We start from the raw sequence: 20,519 nt of genomic DNA, 5'->3' as shown, positions 1-20,519 counted from the left end.
TTTCAGCAGTTAGCTTCGCCCGTGACTGGCACATGTGAACTACAATCCCGACTCGGTGTTTTAACGTTTAGAAACGGCAACAATCATCGCTTTCGATACGGCTTTTGAAACATATGTCCCTTATCATTCTTCAGTGAGAAAGAAATCCTTCAAATAAAATGACACTTACACAAAAAAAGTATGATTCTTAATGACTGTACAACTGGAAATGATCACCAACATTTTCAGAAAACAAGATATGGTATGGTACTTTGATTCAATTTAATCAAATTTATAAAGCCCTTTTTACATCAGCAGATGTCACAATGTGCTTATACAGAAACCGGGCCTAAAGCCCCAGAGAGCAAGCAACGCAGGTGTAGAAGCACGGTGGCTAGGAACAACTCCCTAGAAAGGCAGGAACCTAGGAAGAAACCTAGAAAGGCTGTGCCAGTGGAGATTATAGTACATGGTCATTAAGGCCAGATCGTTCAAGATGTTCAAACGTTCACAGAAGACCAGCAGGGTCAAATAATAATCACAGTGGTTATAGAGGGTGCAACAGGTCAGCACCTCAGGATTAAAGGAATGTACCAACAAAGTTAGTTAAGTTGAATACTTGCAGTGCCTTCAGAAAGTATTCATACCCCTTGACTTACTCCACGTTTTGTTGTGTTACAGCCTGAATTCAAAATGTATTAAATTTATATTTTTTATCTCACCCCTCTACACACAATACCCCATAATGACAAAGTGAAAACATGTTTTTTTTATTTCATTTGCAAATGTATTTCAAATGAAATACAGAAATAGGTCATTTACGTAAGTGTTCACACCTCTGAGTCAATACTTTGTATAAGCACCTTTAGCGGCGATTACAGCTTTGAGTCGTCTTTGGTATGTGTATCAGTTTTGCACATGTGGATTTGGGGATTTTCTCCCTTGCAGACTTTCCCACGCTCTGTTAAATTAGATGGGGAACAGCGGTGAACAATAATCTTTCCACCGATTTTCAATGGGATTCAAGGCCACTCAAGGACTTTCACACTCTTGTTCTGAAGCCATTCCAGTGTTGCTTTGGCTGTATGTTTGGGGTAATTGTCCTGCTGGAATGTATGTCACCCCAGTCTGATGCAGGGAATTTGCTTGTATTTGGCTCCATTCATTGTTCCCTCTATCCTTACCAGTCTCCCAGTCCCTGCCKCTGAAAAGCATCCCCATAGCATAATGCTGCCTCCACCATGCTTCACGGTAGGGATGGTGTTAGACGGGTGATGACATGTGCCTRGAGTCTATCAAGTGCCTTTTTCTAGTATTGGCCTCCGTCTGGCCACTCCCATAAAGCCCAGATTGATGAAGTGTTATAGAGACTGTTGTCCTTCTGGCAGGTTCTCCCATCTCAGCCAAGGAACTCTGACCAAGGTCCTTCTTGCCCTGCTGCTCAGTTTGGTCAGACGGCCAGCTGTAGGCAGAGTCTCGGTACTTCCATATTTTTTCCATTTCCCAATGATGGAAATCACTGTGCTCTTGGAAACTTTCAACATTCTAGAAATTGTTTTATACCCATCCCCAGATATATGCCTACCCTTCCACAGATATATGCCTCATCACAATTATATCTTGGAGATCTACRGACAGTTCCTTGGACTTCATGGTATAGTTTCTGCTCTGACATGCACTGTCAACTGGGACCTTAAATAGACAAGTGTGATTCTTTCTAAATCATGTTCAAACTATTGAATTGGCCACAGGTGGACTCCAATCAACTTGTAGTTGACATCTCAAGGATGATCAAAGGAAATTTGATGCACCTGAGCTCAATTTGGAGTGTCATAGCAAAGGGGTGGTGAATACGTATGTAAATGACATATTTCTGTATTTGATTTAATACATTTTTACTTTGTCATTATGGGGTATAGTGTGTAGATGGGTGAGAAAAAATATCGATTTAATGCATTTTGAATTTAGACTGTAACACATCAAAATGTGAAATAAGTCTGAATACTTTCAGAAGGCACTGTACTTTTACTGTGGTTAATTGTTATCCGCTCTTGTTCCTTCTGATCGTGAGAGCTGAAGCAAGGTGCTGCACCATATATTCTGAGTTGAAGCACTTCTTCCCTCCCCCTCAATGCAATTAAAGGCACACTAATAAGTATGGTGAATAACACTAGTGTTCTTGCTTCCAGAAGCAAGCACATTCAATATTAGCATTTATCTTCTCAAAAGTATTTGGATAGGGTTATATAAAATGGTACATTTATTTCGAATCAACTTATGGAAAAGATATGACAACTCCCAATATGGGAGAGAATAGTTTTACAAAAAAACGTATTTCCACTGCATTTTACATAGTCTTCACAAAATTATAAGTGTACAACTTTGAAACATACACCCCCCCCCCCCCCAAGAGGAACTAAGTATGACCAAGTTCCTCTTGTTGAATGCACAAAAAATGGGTTATAAATAGTGGTTAGTGGATGTGAGGTTATATCTATCATTCAACTGTACTAAGTATCTAAAAAGCTCTAGCAGTGTATTTACAAATGTGGTCAAGTTGCACAGTAACATAATGCATCAGGAAGTGCATGACAAATGTAATAATATATATCAGCAAAAAGGCCATTTTCATTTTCTCAACAACATATAAACTCTCCAGCTAACAAGCTTTTATTGGAMAACTGGTGGCTATGAGGCAGCACACCACTGTCTGCAAGCTGATATTGCACCCGTGTTGACAGATATGGTGGTATATCGCCAGCAGCCCAGCAACGCAACGACCAACTGACGGTCAAYATGAAACTGTTAGCATTGTCAGCTACCGCCGACTTTGTCGATGGTGGGCCWCCGTAAGCTTGCCATCAGGGTCAGGCATGGCCTGTTTGGGCCAAAATAAGGCAACTCGGAGTAGCAAACTCTCCTTCAATGTGTGGTCCATCCATACGTCGGGAGGATAGAGGGAGTTTTGTGACATTAGGAAAACATTTACCTTGACTGATACCCTTCCATGTGTCATTTTGTACTCCTAGCATCAGAGGTCTTTGGCTGTTACCGTTGTGCCACACACTGATTCCCTTCAATAGCACACTTTCTTCAACATTCTCTCCTCATTTACCGGTAGGTAGGTTAAATGTCTACCACCGTACATATAATTCTTAAGCAGTGGTGTAAAGTACTTAAATAAACATACTTTAAATGACTACTTAAGTACTTTTCAGGTATCTGTATTTTACTTTACTATTCATATTTTTGACAGCTTTTACCTTTACTCCACTACATTCCGAAAGAAAATAATGTACTTTTTAGGCCATACATTTTTCCTGACACCCAAAAGTACTTGATACATTTCAAATGCTTAGCAGGACAGGAAAATGGTCCAATTCACACACTTATCAAGAGATAATCCCTGGTCATCCATACTGCCTCTGATCTGGCTGACAGTGTTGGAGTGTGCCCCTGCCTATCCTTAAATAAAATAAACTAGAAAATCGTGGCGTCTGGTTCGCTTCATATAAGGAATGTGAAACCAAATATTTTAGACTTTTACTCAAATAGCGTTTAATTGGGTGACTTTCACTTTTACTAGAGTMATTTTCTATTAAGGTACAGCATCTTTACTTTTACTCAAGTATGACAATTGTGTATTTTTCCCTCCATTGTTCTTAAGTATATATTTGTGTGTATACGCATAGATTCCATTTGGATTTTATGCGTATACACATTCTGCCATTCGGGATTTCTTGTTTCAAGTTAATAAAAMATTWAAAAATTGTSCTTGTTTGAAATTTTTGCTGCACTGTTAGGAGCTAGTCACACAAGCATTTTGCTGCACCCACTATAACATCTGCCAAACTGTGTACGCAACCAATAAACTTTGATTTGATTTAGGTAAAGACGTATTTGGTGAATAAAACAATTGAATGAATGCTCCATTGCCCCATCCAGTGTTGCTACTTTGATGGAGATTTTCCCAAAGCAAAAAGCAGGATTTTAAAGACATTATTGTCCATTCAACCATGCCAGGATAGCTCTGTTGTAGTTTGGGCCAGACATCTCATTATGTGTTTGCCTGCTTGAGCATTTCAGTGTGTAGTACCAGGCTGAATACCAGTGAGGTCCAAGTAGTACTCATCCTGTTGATATTAGTTGAAGACTGCCCTTCATGCATGAGTATTCTGTAGTTCATTTSGAGTTACAAGTTCAGTCCAACGCAATGACTTTCCAGTTTTCGAAACGACGTCTGGGATGGTCCACCATTTAGGCCTCCGAAGAAGCCTGGGGTTTGAGTTGAGCTTTCTCCATGGCTGTACCATAGGGATCGGATCTTTTGAAGAAGCCCATCTGGAAGGACGGAAAGAGAAAGGAGACTTATTACAATTTCAAAGGCAATAATTACATGAATAGCCCTCATAGATGTCATAGTACCGGTTCAGTTAGATTGCATTTCATCGTTATTTGCTAACAACATACGCTTTCAAGACTGCACATTTTGAACACTTCTAATCTTGATCTTATTTTATCGTTTTTAGATATTATTTTAAGAATTGATATGCTTCTCCCTAGCTGGCAAAACCGGTTGCAATGATATCATGATGACCTCTTATGGGACTTCATGGTCAGGTTGCAAAATTATTTTCTATATGTATTTTTAGCAACCAGAAACCGGTTGTAATAATATGACGTCTATCCTATGACAGCATCTTTATCTGGTTATATAATGTATTGCCAACCATAAAAACWGTTTACAAACAGAACATTACGTCATCATGACGTAACATGCATGTGATTTTGCCCGTTGGGTTTATTGTCCTTTACGCTACACTTACCTTGTATAGTACATATATGAGCAGGGCGAGCAGCAGCAGTCCAGCCAGTATGGCCAGAATGATGATCCACAGGGGTACAATGTACTGGCTCTCCGGCTTGTTCCACATCACTGGAGTCAGGACCTGCAACGCAATGATATGTTGTTAMCGTTGGGGAGTGAGAGGTCACTGAAAAAATATGACATTACTCATAACAACGTTTAAAAAAAAAAAAAAAAGTTTTGTGTGCACTTCTTCAAACGATATCCCAAATCATACAGACAGGACTGGCCTAAACCATCAGAAACCTAAAAATGAACAGTTTAATAAATAAATTGCACTTGCCTTCGTGGATCCACTGGGTTTGAGTTTGGGAGCGATGGCATAGGGCATGTTCTTGACTCTGTACTGGGCAGAACACTCCAGCACATACTGCTTGTATGCCCTCTGTAGCATTAGTTCAAAGAAAATAAATAATGAGACAATAGATCATCTGAACTACTTAGCCAAATATTGCCAAAGTGTGTACAAAAAAAACCAAATACCTTTCACTGTAAAAACGGACACTCTAAACAAATGTTTTATATGCTTTACAAATGTACTACAAGGAGAGGGCAACATTGTACCACCGACTAGCAGAACCTACAATGCCTTCACTTATGTAACTTAAATATTTATGTATTTCATTTTGAATAGATTTTCAACAACAACAAAATCATTATGGGGTATTGTGTGTAGATGGGTGAGATAAAAAAACAACAACTATTTAATCCATTTTGAATTCAGGCTGTAACACAAGAACATTTTGGAATAAGTCAAGGAGTATGAATACTTTCTGAAGTAGCTTCATTCGAACTACCAATAATAGCAGTAGTATTACAGAACTAATACTACATAAGGATTGTTAGTACCAAGTTAAATTACATTTGATCTACATAGCACAATATACATGTGCTATCCAAATGATCATTTAATATAAACAGTACTGCACGGTACATGACAGTAGTACAAACTAGAGTCACGCTCTCTCACCTCGATGAAGGTCTCAGCCCAGATGCGTGAGCGGACTGTCAGAATGACACTGCTTCCTCTCTCCAGTAACCCCACATGACAGTGCAGCCTCCAGCACTCCACCGTAGAGCATGACTATGGAGGAAGGCAAACAGTAATCAATACAGACCACCAATACATGACATTCAATCAACCTCACAAACAGTTATAGCTAACAATCTGTGATTATGAGCAGTAAGAGGCTATTGTGAACTTTTGCCTTTGGGGCATCATTCAAGCCAACGTTTTATGTAAACAATTAGCAACTAAACTTAGTGTATCTTCAAGTTCTCCATAAAGAGCTAATCCCTTTGCTTTTAATAAAAGGGAATGATACTAGGTTGTAGTTTTGTGCCCTTTGTGAAAAGTGGGGAGCCATTGTTAATTTTGTTGTAAAACGTTTTGTGGTCATTCGTTTTTTTTGAGGTGAAAGAATACTGAATGACGGGGAGAGAGGGAATGAATAATGATTGCAATAATAATGGGTGGATAATAATAATAATAATAATAATAATAATAATGGGTGGAGAGCATAAAGGAAAAATCAAAAGAGAGCCGTTTTGATTTGACAGCTGTTTTGAGAAGTTTTGTTTTGAGAAGTATACTTCACATACAACGACGCTATATAACGTATAATTACGAGCAGATCTTATGATGATAGATATCCTCATATCCCTTTTACGAGAGAATAATTCCCTTTCAGTTTGTCTTTTGTGGTATTAGCGAAGCCACGGATGGTTCTTAGTGTTTTGTCTGTGGTAATTCAGCTCATAAGGCCATCGTTAGGACATGAAACGAAAGACTCAAAAAGAGACGGAATTACAATGAAAAACAACAAACAAAGAAAAAAGAACAGACAATGACTTCAAGAGAGAAGAGGTTAGGCAGGCCAATAAACATGACTGCTGCACCAGCAGCATTCRAGGCCAGTCTATTTAACAAGCTAGTGAACTACAGGCCTCACATAAGATGCTCATTATTACCCCTTAACTCTCTAATCTCTGTGCTCCCGGACTATGTGCCAAGTGACTTCATTTAACAGTCGGTATCTGCTGTTTTACTGTTTTTAGAGTTAACAGACCTCAGCGGCCGTGTGTCACTGTTGACTCCACATGGGGTTAAGCATGTTGAGTCCCTAAACAAGATGAGTGAGGGGAGGGGGGGGGAGAAGAAAAGGGAGAGAAAATAAGGAAATATGATAAATAAATAATGAAGAAATGAGAGAAAAGAAAAAAGGTAAAAGGAGAGAAGATTAAGGGAAGAAGGAGAGAAAACATCTCCCGGAAAATTCATATGGGGATCAGATGAACAGCTCTCGAGAGGCACTACTGGCTGGCTTTATAATGCTGTAGGGACTGAGAGTGTGGTCAGTACTCTCAGTGGATGACTGTGTGAGTGCGTGCATGGTCATGTTTCCATTTGAAGAATTTGTAGCTACAATGAGTTTTGTAATTTATGGGTCTGGGCTGGTGGTTTCCTTTCAGCCATACATGTATTCACTCTCACAGTACAAGCCAACAACATCACACTAACTCCACTGACCCCCCCTTCCCCTTCTAAAAGCTACTCCAAACATGAGGTGAAGCTTCTCCCTCTAAAAGCTACTCCAAACATGAGAGGTGACTGTAGAAACCAAGTTGACCTGCTAACCCTTTTTTACGTATTAAAAGTACCACTAACGGGTCACAAGACACACACACACACACACAAGGCTGTCTCACCAAGTTGCTTTGTTTGGCCAGAGGATCCCTGTAGACCTCTCTCCTCTGGATGTGGTGTTCAGGGCTCAACGTCTGTGAGGGAGGCTGTTCTGTTGTAGGAGGCTGGAGCTGGCAACACACACACACAATACTACACATGGACCATTCCACTCATAGACACATAACACAAACTCTCATACGGTCATTGTGACTCATAAACTTGGGTAATATTGGACTACTGCATATCCTTGGCGTAAATACTGCGAATGATTATGTGAAACCACACAAAATAAATGACAATGTATTAGGGTTGGGTGTGAATGTATACAGTATCTGGGATGAGTGTCTGTGGATGTAGATTATGAGAAAGCGTGTGCATCCAGTATGATTGTGTGTGCGCCTGCCTGCATGCATCTATGCATGTGTACATGTGTGCGTGTACGTGTGTTCCTCACCTTGAGTTTCAGTGCATTGAGGGTGTGGTTGGAGCTGCAGTTGAGTGGTCCCTGAGTGATGACCTCCACAGGGTACAGAAGGTCGTGACCCTGAGCTCTCAGAGGGCATCGCAGCTCCAGCACCGACTGACTGATCATACTGGGCCCGTTGTTCACCAACTTACAGAGAGAGAGAGAAAGAGAGAGAACCCATGTTAGCATACTGTACCAGGAAGCTGAGATAAGCATTTGTTCAACCACCTAACCCTACAACTCCACTTAACAAAATAACACAAAATCAACTCTAGCGGCACACGTTGAGTACCTCGTAGACATGCTGGATCTCAGACCCAATGTCCTGCTCCTCTTGGAGGCTGTGGCTCATCCTCCAGTTTGGGGGAGGGAAGAGGAGCTTGTCCGGACGGGAAACGCTTCAATCGAGAAAAGGAGAGAGAGAGTAACACCGTAGGACAAAGGACAAAATAGTAAAAAGATACAGTACACATACCCTACAGAACGTGGTAACGAAACATTATTTCCAATGTAATCGGGGCTGGGGCTGTTGAAGTCCAATATATTGGTACCCAGTCACTTTGAGTGTAGCTAAACAGGGAATATGTCATTAGTATAGTGATGGAGACCACTAATTCATTTGTTTGTYCRTCCATCCATCCATCCATCCATCCRTCYATCCATCCATCCATCCATGCTGACTCACCCCTGTAGGATAACATCAGCTACCACAGCCACCTCAAGATCATAGAGCTCAACATCACTCTGGGAGCTATTCTCATTTTTACTGAGTGGAGAGAGAACAGAGAAGTGTAACACTACATTTAGATTGTGCCAAAAAGATGGTTTGTGGATGTTCATTGGAAGTTCACTTAACAGTCGACAACATTTTAACTAACTATGCACTAACCCTAAGCTTAGCTCAAGTCAGGACACGGGCGTAAGTGTGTAAGTATTTAGGGCGGGTTGAGGTACAAAAAAAAAATTCAACCTCACACCAACATTTAACTAAATAGTAATACAGTACACAGTAAAGTAATTCATAGTGTATACAATTTCTGTGCTGAAGGTACAACTGTGTTACCTGCGTATCTGGAGCTCAAACTGCACCGTATTGTAAGTGTCCTTCAGTCGGGGCACAGTGAAGCGGAGGCCTGCCCACAACTGTGAAGATCCACACAAAAGACCCACGATCAACCACAAAGACACTAGAGATACACTGACCTCAGATCTGTCAGAAAGACAGTCCGTCATAAACACACACACACACACACACAGTCATTAACAGGATCAGTCTGGGTCACACAACATCATTCGTAAAGACAGATAATTGTACAGACATACAGAAACCCACAATCAGAAGGACAGAAGTACCATATTGCTTCAGCAACATTGGAAGTTCCTTTCATAACAATAAAGCTCCATTTGACTTTGAATTGAAGAAACAGTTAGTCCATGATGGTCCACTTACACTTGTGCCAGACTTCATAGGGTTGCCCAGGTCACAGACCAGATAGCGGGTCTGATTCTCTGCCTCGTAGCTACAGGTTAGCTGAGTCAGACTCTGCTTATGAGATCCAAGCACAAACATAGAGAGAGAGACATAGAATTTGGAAATACTGTGAAGTCAAGTCTTTCTAACTATTAATATCATTACCATTGTTTTAGTCATCAGGCCATCGTTAGTATCAACACTATTGCATTGATATCACTTAAATTATGGTCATTGTCATGTGGATATTTATTATCATAGCATTGACATTTTTATTAGAMATATTAGCCGTAGCATCGTTTTGAGTTAGCATGTCCCCTAAGAGGGACAGGACAGATGGTTGCTCCCTCACCGCATTGTTGCGGGCTATACCACTGTAGTCAGCCTCTGGGGGAAGCACCATGTAAAGCTCTGCCTCGTAGGCCCCGCCCTCTCCCTCGTTCCTGGCATTGAAAGTCAGGGTCAGGGAGTTCTCGTCACCCAGATACACCTCCGTCCTATCGCTAAGGAAACCACAAGAAAATACAACAACGTAAAACAAAGCAACAATAAACATGTCATCCCCCACGAATGATGTAGCGCCCCCCCTTGGGCCAATCAGTGTAATTAATGTAAATGACAAATCTTTATGACAAGACGCATCATTCACCGAAGTTTCGTCAAAAATCGGGCCAGTGGTGTCTATGATATCGCATGTGACTAATGTATGTACAGTTGATTACTATAGCGCCCCCCTTAGGCCAAWCAGTGTCATTTTGTAAATGCCAGATATTTATGGAAAGACRCATCATTCGCCTAAGTTTCACTAAAATCAGGCCAGTGGTGTTTGAGATATCGTGTGGGTTAGCTAGACTCATATCCCTGATCATGTGTGCCAAATTTCATCACTCTGAGTCAAACAAATCAAGAGATATAAACATATGCCTGTTATAGCATTACCGTAGGTCGATATGAATGTTCTTGCATATGTTGAGTTTTGACATTGTTTGCAACATGTGTACCAAATTTTGCATTGAGAGACCTTTGTCCATAGATGCCACATATCAAGTTTTGTGCAGWTCGGTCAGTGTTTTTCATAAAATTCTAATTGGCGAAAATCCATAATGGCGGACCTTATGGGGTCCCTGAGGCAAATTTGTTCCTTGTGAGGACAGGGACCTATGTAAAAAAGATTAATGAAACGCAGAGGAAGTGATAACATCGCTACTCTATCACTGCAGACTACGAGAGAAGAGGAAAGGTTAAAGGTGGTGGGGGGAGAGGGAGATGGAGATGTACTGTCAAATTGTATTTGAGTCAAAGCTTTTAAGATACAGACAAACATGTACATGAAATATAATCAATTTATAATTGTTTTTTAAATTATACGAGCAAAAAATATTCAATCTAATTTGGAACGGCAAGCCAGACAAAATTAAACAGGCCTATTTATATAATGAATATGAATTCAGAGGGCAGAAATGATGAACTATTAAAGCCTCCCTAAAGGCCAGTCATGCAAAAGTCATACTTAAATCCGAACTGGTTCTCTAGCAGATTTGTAAGAATGTCTCACCCCATGTTCAAGAATGGCCTTTCCCCTTTATTCAGATTACAACCTCTCACTTTCGGTTAWTTGAAAATGAAAGTATCTCCAAAATATTGCTATTTTTAAAACAACGCATAGAAAGTTGGTTGCAATTTCAGTTTAATCCACTAGATAAGACAGAACAAATATTACATCAAATATTATGGTTAAACTCAAATATAATTGATAAAAAATACTTCCTAGAACCCGATGGTCACTCTGACAGAGCTCCAGAGTAACTCTGTRGAGATGGGAGAACCTTCCATAAGGACAACCATCTCTGCAGCACTCCACCAATCAGGCCTTTACGGTAGAGTGGCCAGACGGAAGCCACTCCTCAGTAAAAGGCACTTGACAGCCCGTCTTGGAGTATGCCTAAAGGCACCTAAAGGACTCTCAGACYATGATAAACAAGATTCTCTGGTCTGATGAAACCAAGATTGAACTATTTGGCCTGAATGCTAAGCGTGATGTCTGGAGGAAACCTGGCACCATCTCTACGGTGAATCATGGTGGTGGCAGCATCCAGATGTGGGGRTGTTTTTCAGCGGCAGGGACTGGGAGACTAGTCAGGATCGAGGGAAAGATGAACGGAGCAATGACAAGAGAGATCCTTGATGAAAACCTGCTCCGGAGCGGGGTGAAGGTTCACCGTCCAACAGGACAACAACCCTAAGCACATAGCCAAGACAAYGCAGGAGTGGCTTGGGACAAGTCTCTGAATGWCCTTGAGYGGCTCAGCCAGAGCCCGGACTTGAACCCGATCTAACATCTCTGGAGAGACCTGAAAATAGCTGTGCAGGGACGCTCCCTATCCAACCTGACAKAGCTTGAGAGGATCTGCAGAAAAGAAAAGGAGAAACTCCCCAAATACAGGTGTGCCAAGCTTGTAGCATAATACCCAAGTAGACTCGAGGCTGTAATCGCTGCCAAAGGTGCTTTAACAAAGTACTGAGTAAAGGGTCTGAATACTTATTTAAATGTTATATTTCAGTTATGTTTTATTTTATACATTTGCAAAAAAAATAAAACTGTTTTTGCTTTGTCATTTTGGGGTATTGTGTGTAGATTGGTGAGGGGGGAAAACAATTCAATCAATTTTAGATTAAGGCTGTAACGTAACAAAATTTGGAAAAAATCAAGGGGTCTGAATACTTTCCAAGTCTACTGTATAATTGAACCCAGAGGATGTACTATACAAAGTACCAATAATAAAGGGCATTTATCTCTAAGATAGGCCTCAAGGTTGTGAACACAAAACAACCTTACGCATAGGAATTCTCGGGAAGCAAAAAAATGTAAGTCCTAAAAAACAAGCTGTGTRTTACATTCCAATGGTGACAGGTCGTCGAAGCGGCATAGTGAAAGTACTGAATCATAGACGCTTTTTTGACTGACTTGGTCTCGTGGAAACAGAAAACACAYAGTCCCCAATTTTCCATGGGAAACTCTTAACTTGATTGTACTCTGCCGCTAATAAAAATCACATGGCGAAGTCCTGCAATACACTACTCAAGACAGAGCAACAAAAGAGCTAGAGCTACTAGTTTGTGAATGGCCCCAGTTGTTCCATTCAGCCTATAGTGCAACATACTCTGCTGTTGTCCACACTCAAACAACAAGGATTAACCATGAATAACCAGGAGCAAGTAAAGAGTCGTGAGGATATGAGTTACTCTCCTTGGAATAAAAGTGCATTTCTTTAATCAAGGACAAAWAAACATACATGTATATCAGTGGCCACCAAACAGTCGATCACGATCGACTAGTCGATCTCCAAGCCATTCCTAGTCAATCACCAAACATTTCTGTAAAACCCCCAACGATAAATCCTTGCATTCCTATTATTACTATAATGTTTTTTTTGCTGTTGGCGTTAGGTGCACTTGATTCAGCTACGCTAGCGCCGGGAAGGCAAAGTGTTCCCATTATGAACCATTTCATGTGTTTGAAGGTAGAACTCCSYCTACCCGACAGTCCCAGAGAGCAAATCAAGTGCACCTATAGGCCTGCTGCTGGCCAATCAGATGGCTCAGATCACCGTGTCTGCTCAGTTTCCTCGCACCATAGACTGTAAAAAGAAGCCTCGAACGCACAGCAAAGTTGATAATGTGAGATTTAAAAACTTTTAAAACCATGACTAGAGAGAGAATCAACGAATCCCGCAAAGAATTGCTGTTTTTATGAGTTTGTTCATGTTTAAGTTATTCAGCACTGTCAATACTTTGCTCAACGGTTTTATAAGTCATAAAACGTATATTTTCCCTACTTCCACTCACGCTACAACCAGCGCTGCAGCTGCAATGAATGAGTAAAGCAAAGTGTTTCGATAAGCTATTATTTGTGGCTTTTTTTTATATTGAGGAATATTTCACTTTCTCTGGTCATGGGAGAAACAACATGAATTGTTGCACAAGGCAGAAATAATGCAGGGCGACTTAAGTTTCGCCATCAGCTGGAAGACTGTCCCCTTTTCTCAGCGGAGGGAGGGAGAGAGAGAGAGAGAGGAGGGACGGTGAGACGTTTAAGAGGCAGCCTCAACGCTGCTCCCTCCCTCCCCTCAGACTGACCATCAGAAGGAGGACATCACCAGTAAAATAAAAAAGCAACCGTTTAACACAAAAGCCCAACTATAGACCTCTCGACAGTCTGTATCCGATTGTTTCTTTCCTACTCTTCTTTCTTGGTCGCCACTGCTTTGAGAGGACATGACAGGTGAAAGGTGAAAGCAATAGGCTGAAGACCTACTGAGGCCTTTCACCTATCGAAAGGTCAAGAGGGAGCATACCATGGTGGACTATTCCGGAGTAATGCCTTGGTTTAAGGTAATGGAGAGGGGACTTCAGCTCACCCATAAACAGCCAGTTTGAGGTCAGGGACACAGATGTTGTCCTCACCACAGTCCAGCTGAATCTGGGCCTGCAGAACAGAAAGAGTGGAGAGAGAGAGATGTTAATGGGAGAGAGAGGGAGATATTTCGATTTTGAGAAAAAAAATTATCGTCCCAATTCAGTTAGCGCCTCATCTTAGAATGCTAAAAAAAATGCACTTCTACTGAAAGAGAGAGAGAGAGATATTTAGAGAGAGCAAGAGAGTTATGTAATACCAAGAAAGACATGAATACAACTCACTAAGATTTTCAGCTTATTACGTACTACCAGTATATTTTCTTAAGACTGCAAAAACAGCATGCAGTTCTATGACAATTCACATTGGTTTTTGAACAACCACTGGTAAATTTACCACGGCAATAAAGTTTWATGAAGACTAACGCCTTAAATGAGAGAATGAGGGGGAAAGGTAGAGGAGTGAGAAGTAAGGGAATAAGGGGAGGGCGGAAAAAGAGAAAGCAAATGAGGGGTGAAGGAATGAACGGAAACAGTGTTTCGTTTTGGTGGAATGAGGAGAGCAATGATGTTCGAGAAAGGTAGACAGACTCCAATGTGAAGAAAGGAGGGATTGGGAGAAAAAAATTTACTTGCTGCTTAGTGAGGAGAGGAATTGGTCTCCTAAGCAATTTGTCACTGAAGTGTAAAGACTTTACAAACCACAATAAAATATAAATCGAATATGATTCGATTAGACCGTATTCCCCTTCACTCTCTTCCGCCTCTCTCCTTCTCCAACATTGCTCTTGCTCTGTGTACTGTGAACCCATTGTTACAATACTACCCCATCCCGGCAGCAACATGTGGAAAACATTAGACCCAAAAAGGATTCTACAAGAGTGCAGAGTCGGCATGGCGGTCACTCACTCCGTATCCATGGCGATGGCTCATTTAAAGTCCTCAATGTTATCGTTCACTAAAGTCCATGTGGTAATCGGTCAGTCAGCACAAGATCRCAAGACGGAGGAGTGCACGGGGACTAGTAATGTTCACACAGAAACACCAAGGGTTGCCCTTCTCTGCTTATCTTTTCCCCCAGTTACTCACTGTCATGTTCTTTCAGCCCTCCATCTCCGTGGGACAAAAAGGGCGGTAAAAACTTTATTGTTGAGAAGTGCAAGAGAAAGAGGTAGAGAGTGCAAACATATTTCTGTGTAATAATGGAAGCATGGAAAGTCTGAGCTATTCCCAAAAGCTGTTCTAGCTAAGTTGTATTGGTTTCTCTGCCAATAAGTGAGAGCCTCTGAGCACACACATACTTTTACACAGACACACACACGCATGTGCACACACACACACTTATACTCACACACACATATATAAACACATGCACATGCTCCAAGCCTGGCTCGTCTGGCTCGCAACATGGCAGAGACCAAAGGCTACATACATAAACAAACCACAACCAGATGGCTAGCCTCAGTGCCCCACCCAGAAAGAGCTGTCAGTTCTCCCTCTGTTTAATCGCATAGCCGTGACTCAACCCACCACCCCTACCCCTGAGGATTCTATTCTCAATTCGGAAAAGCTACCACCATAGAATTGGAAAGAGGGCCCACCACGTTCTTTGCCATTATCGCGTATGTGACAGCATGGGTAGTGCCATTGAAGGCTTTCATCGTAAGTAAAGTAAAAAAAAAAAAAAAAAGGCTTTGTAGCAAGTGTGCCGTCTATCCAACTCTATGGCTGCCACATATTGTAATTCCGTGCTTTGTGTAYCAGGACTAACCCCCAACCTTTAGACATATGGGGACCAGCACTACTGAAGGGTCGTCCATATTTAAACTGGCCACTTATGCCTTTCTACTTCAACAAGTCTTTATGGCGCAAAATGTAGATATTGGTGGATTTAGATATGGTGCACATGTGTGTTYGTGGTGAAGTCTGATAGTTTTGGACTCCATTGTCCATAGTGCACCTATGTTCATACCCTCTATACGTTGAGTGGACTGGAGACGTTGTGTGGACTGGCGTTTCAGTAGTAGTGTCATGTACATACCAGCTATGAACTGTAATGTKGTCTGGTAAATATGATGATATTCTGGAAGTACACGCTCTCTGCTCTATAAGGTGTGATGTCTGGCAAGGTTGGGGTAAATTCCAGTTCAATTCAGTCAAATCAGGAAATAAACAGAAATTCCAATTCCGAAATGTTTTCTAATTGAATAGCGTAGTTRATACATACCTTCTGCTCTATAAGGTGTGTTGTCTGGTATTTTAGAATGGGTCTCAGGCCATGGAGATCCAGTGAAGCGAGAGGGTCCAGGCTAAAGTTGAGTGTGACGTAAATGGGGGAAAGTTTATCCCTAAACTCCCCTTCACTCTGCAACACACATGGGGGGAAGAAGGGCAACGGCATCAGCAACACACTCAAGAGGAAGTGAATCGGTGTTACACTGACTTATTGTCAACTAACTGGTTGAGATAAGACACCGTGTGCCTCTAGATGTTACAGATCAGTGTAAATGTACAGCGTAAGGGGAAATGTTCACTTTCAGTCATATTGAAACTATTTAAAAAAAAAGATTAACTGTAAAATGTAACATTAAATGATTCAATTTACTGGTCTTTGAAGGCTGGATTCGAAATAACTAGCCAACATTTCCCCACAAACTTTAAGTCCACCTCGAGAAGAGTTCATTGGATCATTGTCGTATTTATAAACGGGCAATTTTTCCAACGCGTCTTTGAACATTTCTGTAACACTTTACTTAAAGCCTGAAGKTTTAATGCTTTATWACATGTTTTAAGCACGTCCAAGTCTTYAAAATGCCTTATAGCAAGGCTTTTTAATATGTCTCCCAACATTTCTTTGAGTGTTTGAAGTGACTAACGCGCAGGTAGATGCGGGTGTCGTGACACGTTCGTCCTCCGTTGGCCATGGTGATGGTCTTCAGTAGGCTGGGCTGTTGGCTATCCAGGAACAGAGTTCTCCTCACTGACGACTCCTTCTGGTTCTGCTTCAGATGGTCCAACTGTACCTCCACCACAAAACCTGCACCACACACACAGGGTGGGTTACATACACGTGCACACACACACACACACGATAGAACACAGAACTATACTCACAAAAACAAACCCATTGAAACACACATGCATTTAAAGTAATTACAGAGTCAGTTATTGTGGGTACACTAACACAATACACACAATTACAAATACCCATTCCCAAGTGCAGACACACACACACACACAATCCCACTCCCACATACTCAAACATAAACACACACATACACTCACAAACCTTGCAAAGTTTCCCCTGTACTTACTCGATTGCCCTTTTATCTTAATCTTAACTGCTAAATTGACCACAGTGAGTTCAGGCATATTTGTGGCCACACAAGGGAAGGTAATAGGGAACAGCTGTGTCGGGGTCTTTCAAAATGAAAACACTGGGCTCACCTAGATCAGCAGGGAGGTGCTTCCCATTGGCCGAGAGGCAGAAACTGAGGTTGACACTGGAGGGGGTGAAGACAGAGAAGAAATAGTGAGGGGGAGTATTTCAGTATACGGTATATTCAATAGATCCATATAGAGCTCTGATAATACAGTGATAATATACAATACTACTGCATTTTGAATGATGCATTCCATGTAAAAAATGCTACCTTTGAATAAATACCCTGTAATGGAAATCTATTAATCTTGTATTCAAGTTTGAAAATATGATGAAGTAATAGGACTGGCCACCCCTCAGAGTCTGGTGCTTCTCTAGGTTTCTTCCTAGGTTCCTGTCTCTCTAGGGAGTTTTTCCTAGCCACCGTGCTTCTACATCTGCATTGCTTGCTGTTTGGGGTTTTAGGCTGGGTTTCTGTATAAGCACTTTGTGACATCTGCTGATGTAAAAATGGCATTAAAAATCTATTTGATTTGATAGTAAGAAATCTCTGAGAAGTTTCATCTTATTGGTACATTGAATTGAAATGCATTCAATCTTCGCACAGAATTGAAGCCCAATTCAACCTCTCCCCTTTAATAGATATTACCCAAAGTTTACAAGCAGAGGCAGAGAATGTGTGTGTTTGATTATGAGAGTGTGCATGCACACAACATCTGTATGCTCCACTGTAAATCTGTGTGYGTSTGTTTGAGTGTGTGGCCAATGGTCATCTGCCTGAGCACGTGTGAATGTGCGTGTGTGGGTGTATCACCTCATGCATTCTGTGTCCTAGGCTGGTGTGCCAAATAATATGTCATTCAAAGTGAATGCCAACCCTCTCCGCCCTTTCCTCTGTCCACAGCACCCCACCTCTACTCCTCCCTCTTCCGCTGCCTCCCCAAGTCTCCCAGCAACATAAACGGTAATCAAGACACAAACAAAAGCGACTTGTTCTGTACTAAAGGCAGATACCAAGATACCAGCCACTAGTCATAACTTTCTCYGAAGAGTCTAAAAATAATTAATGTTTTACTTTAATTTATGGAAGGAATTTTTGTGAGCTAAAAGTAGGGAMATTTTCCCTTGGCTTGGGCTCAGAATATAGACTTCGCCATTAAACACTCACACTGGACCGGAGACTGGAAAAGCTTGTCAAACATGGTGTCATTTGACATTCTCAAGTGGTGAATACCGGACGTTTTGTCCATTGACATGGTTTAAGAGTGGAAAATGTACTACATAATATGTCTAGCACTTGAATTTATATTGTTGCTGAAGACAGTTTCCCTCCTATCAAGGTTGGTCTGTATGAGGCTATAGTAATATCCTAGTCAATGGTAGTGGTGGTGTCCGGAAGTACAATTGACATGTTACTGATAGCTAGATTTTTTTGGGCTGTACAAGGGGACTCTCAAAATGAAGTGTTACCGGCTATGCTTGTCTTAACCCATGGAATATCAGCAGTGTTTCAACCAATCAGATTTATTTGAAAAGGAAAAAGGATGTACAAATGTGTTATCTTAATTTGATCAATCTGTTGTCACACAGAATTTTCCTGCGYGRCAGGAAATACAAATTGTAGTGTATTCAAGGTTTTAAAAGGCTTCTAAAGGGTGTAATTTACACTTCAAMATKTCATACTTTATTTGCCCTAAAGAAAAATGTATCAAGCCCTACAAAAATGTCCATTAATTATAAATCACATAATTTAATTTACCGTTACTGCAGGATTATTTTCCTGCTGTGAGAAGCAGGGTCAAATTAAGACAGCACATCTGTATCAACATACCAAGACACAGAGATCGTCTCGTTCCCATTGTACACCGTACAACTCTTCTCCTCTGGATTGATCATGGTAGGTTGCAGCGTAAGAAAAGCACTGGCATTGACAATAGGCCGAGCCCTGATAGGAGAATAGCAACAAATTGGAAGATATGATTACCTTAATCAAAAGCTTTGATTCCAATACAAAAATAATTATGTCATTCAAAATTACACAAAGGTCACATATAAAACAATACTTTGAGATGAAGGTACATGCTTAATTAAAATACAAATACAAAAATGTGGTGTAATTGGTCAGCTAGCTAATTTGCATGTACAATGAGCCAATAATGTTCTGGTGCGAGGATATACCTGTACAGAACAGCCTTGTCAGCCCCAAAAGCACCTACGATGAGATCTGCACAAAGATGACCCCAAGATTAACACTAATTCAAGAACAATGTGATGCCTTCTGAAATAGGAAAAGGCTAAATAATTGAAAACAAAATTGGGCAATTGGACTAAACCATTTTCTCTTGTACCTGGGTAGCCATTATGRTCCAGATCTTTATTTCCGCGGAGGGCGTAGCCAAAACTGGCGGGAAAGGTGCCAGAGGCCCATTGGCCAGATAGAGTCTGAGTGGGCATGTCCATCAGTCCACTGGCATGTCCATTATAGATGAGGACCAATCCCTGTTGGTCGTCTCCTCCAAAGGGACAGCCGATGGCAATATCTAAGTTAATCAACAGAGTTATGACACTTCAGGATAATGGTTTATCCCCACTCCCTCCGCCCTGATTTTAGCTATGTTCTTGCATGAACGATTGAAATGTATCACATAGTTTTATGTGCGGCCTTTAGGCATCAAATGTGGAAAACTAAGGAAAGGTACTACCTGAACTTGTCCAATATGAAAYCCTCATTTTCGTTTTTTCCATTGCAAAATGTTTTTCTACAGTGTTCATTAATGAATATGACCCAAGCTTTTCCAGAGTTCTCACCGTTGAAGCCGTCCTGGTTGAGGTCTCCCAGTGGGGCCAGCGAGCTGCCAAACCTCCCGAAGGCCTGGCTCCCCCCCAGGTGGGGCAGCCTGGGTTCAAAGAGCAAGGGTCGCCGCTGCAGGTACACATAGACACGGCCCACCTCCTCCCAACGCAGTCCGTCGGAACCCCTCTGCATGAACATGGGAGCTCCCACCACAAGGTCTTCCATCCTGGGGAAGAGAGAGGAGAGAGGAAGAGATGATGTGTGCTCATTCAGTCAGCTGTTCATAAAAATATATATAGCGACGTCCGGGTTTGGCCGGCGTAGGCCATCATTGTAAATAAGAATTTGATCTTAACTGACTTGCCTAGTTAAATAAAGGTAAAATGAAAAAAATATATATACTGTATATATTTTACGGTTATGAAGGTTATTTTATTTTCACGGCGGTCTTCATCCAA

The 20,519-nt window shown here is 41.3% G+C and overlaps 1 protein-coding gene across 1 annotated transcript in view; it reads right to left on the bottom strand.

Annotated features, from left to right (window-relative positions):
• Positions 1 to 237: 237 nt before the first annotated feature.
• Positions 238 to 20,519, bottom strand: part of LOC111962177 (integrin alpha-5-like) — a 55,779-nt gene continuing 35,497 nt past the window's right edge. Inside the window, exons 12-30 of the mRNA XM_023985057.2 lie at positions 20,076 to 20,287; positions 19,616 to 19,807; positions 19,446 to 19,491; positions 19,099 to 19,212; positions 17,333 to 17,388; positions 16,762 to 16,922; positions 16,113 to 16,250; positions 13,891 to 13,958; positions 9,825 to 9,975; positions 9,452 to 9,544; positions 9,065 to 9,144; positions 8,687 to 8,767; positions 8,294 to 8,399; positions 7,990 to 8,148; positions 7,556 to 7,663; positions 5,817 to 5,930; positions 5,130 to 5,231; positions 4,806 to 4,928; positions 238 to 4,320 (exon numbers count right to left, since the gene is read on the bottom strand). Of these exons, the coding sequence (XP_023840825.1) occupies positions 4,237 to 4,320; positions 4,806 to 4,928; positions 5,130 to 5,231; positions 5,817 to 5,930; positions 7,556 to 7,663; positions 7,990 to 8,148; positions 8,294 to 8,399; positions 8,687 to 8,767; positions 9,065 to 9,144; positions 9,452 to 9,544; positions 9,825 to 9,975; positions 13,891 to 13,958; positions 16,113 to 16,250; positions 16,762 to 16,922; positions 17,333 to 17,388; positions 19,099 to 19,212; positions 19,446 to 19,491; positions 19,616 to 19,807; positions 20,076 to 20,287 (2,188 nt within the window). The 3' untranslated portion in view covers positions 238 to 4,236. The remainder of the gene's footprint in view (positions 4,321 to 4,805; positions 4,929 to 5,129; positions 5,232 to 5,816; positions 5,931 to 7,555; positions 7,664 to 7,989; positions 8,149 to 8,293; positions 8,400 to 8,686; positions 8,768 to 9,064; positions 9,145 to 9,451; positions 9,545 to 9,824; positions 9,976 to 13,890; positions 13,959 to 16,112; positions 16,251 to 16,761; positions 16,923 to 17,332; positions 17,389 to 19,098; positions 19,213 to 19,445; positions 19,492 to 19,615; positions 19,808 to 20,075; positions 20,288 to 20,519) is intronic.

The sequence above is a fragment of the Salvelinus sp. IW2-2015 genome, linkage group LG1 (assembly GCF_002910315.2).
Source record: "Salvelinus sp. IW2-2015 linkage group LG1, ASM291031v2, whole genome shotgun sequence".
NCBI classification, from domain to species: domain Eukaryota; kingdom Metazoa; phylum Chordata; class Actinopteri; order Salmoniformes; family Salmonidae; genus Salvelinus; species Salvelinus sp. IW2-2015.
Note: the sequence above shows the minus strand (reverse complement) of the source record. Positions and strands in the feature narration are given on the sequence as shown.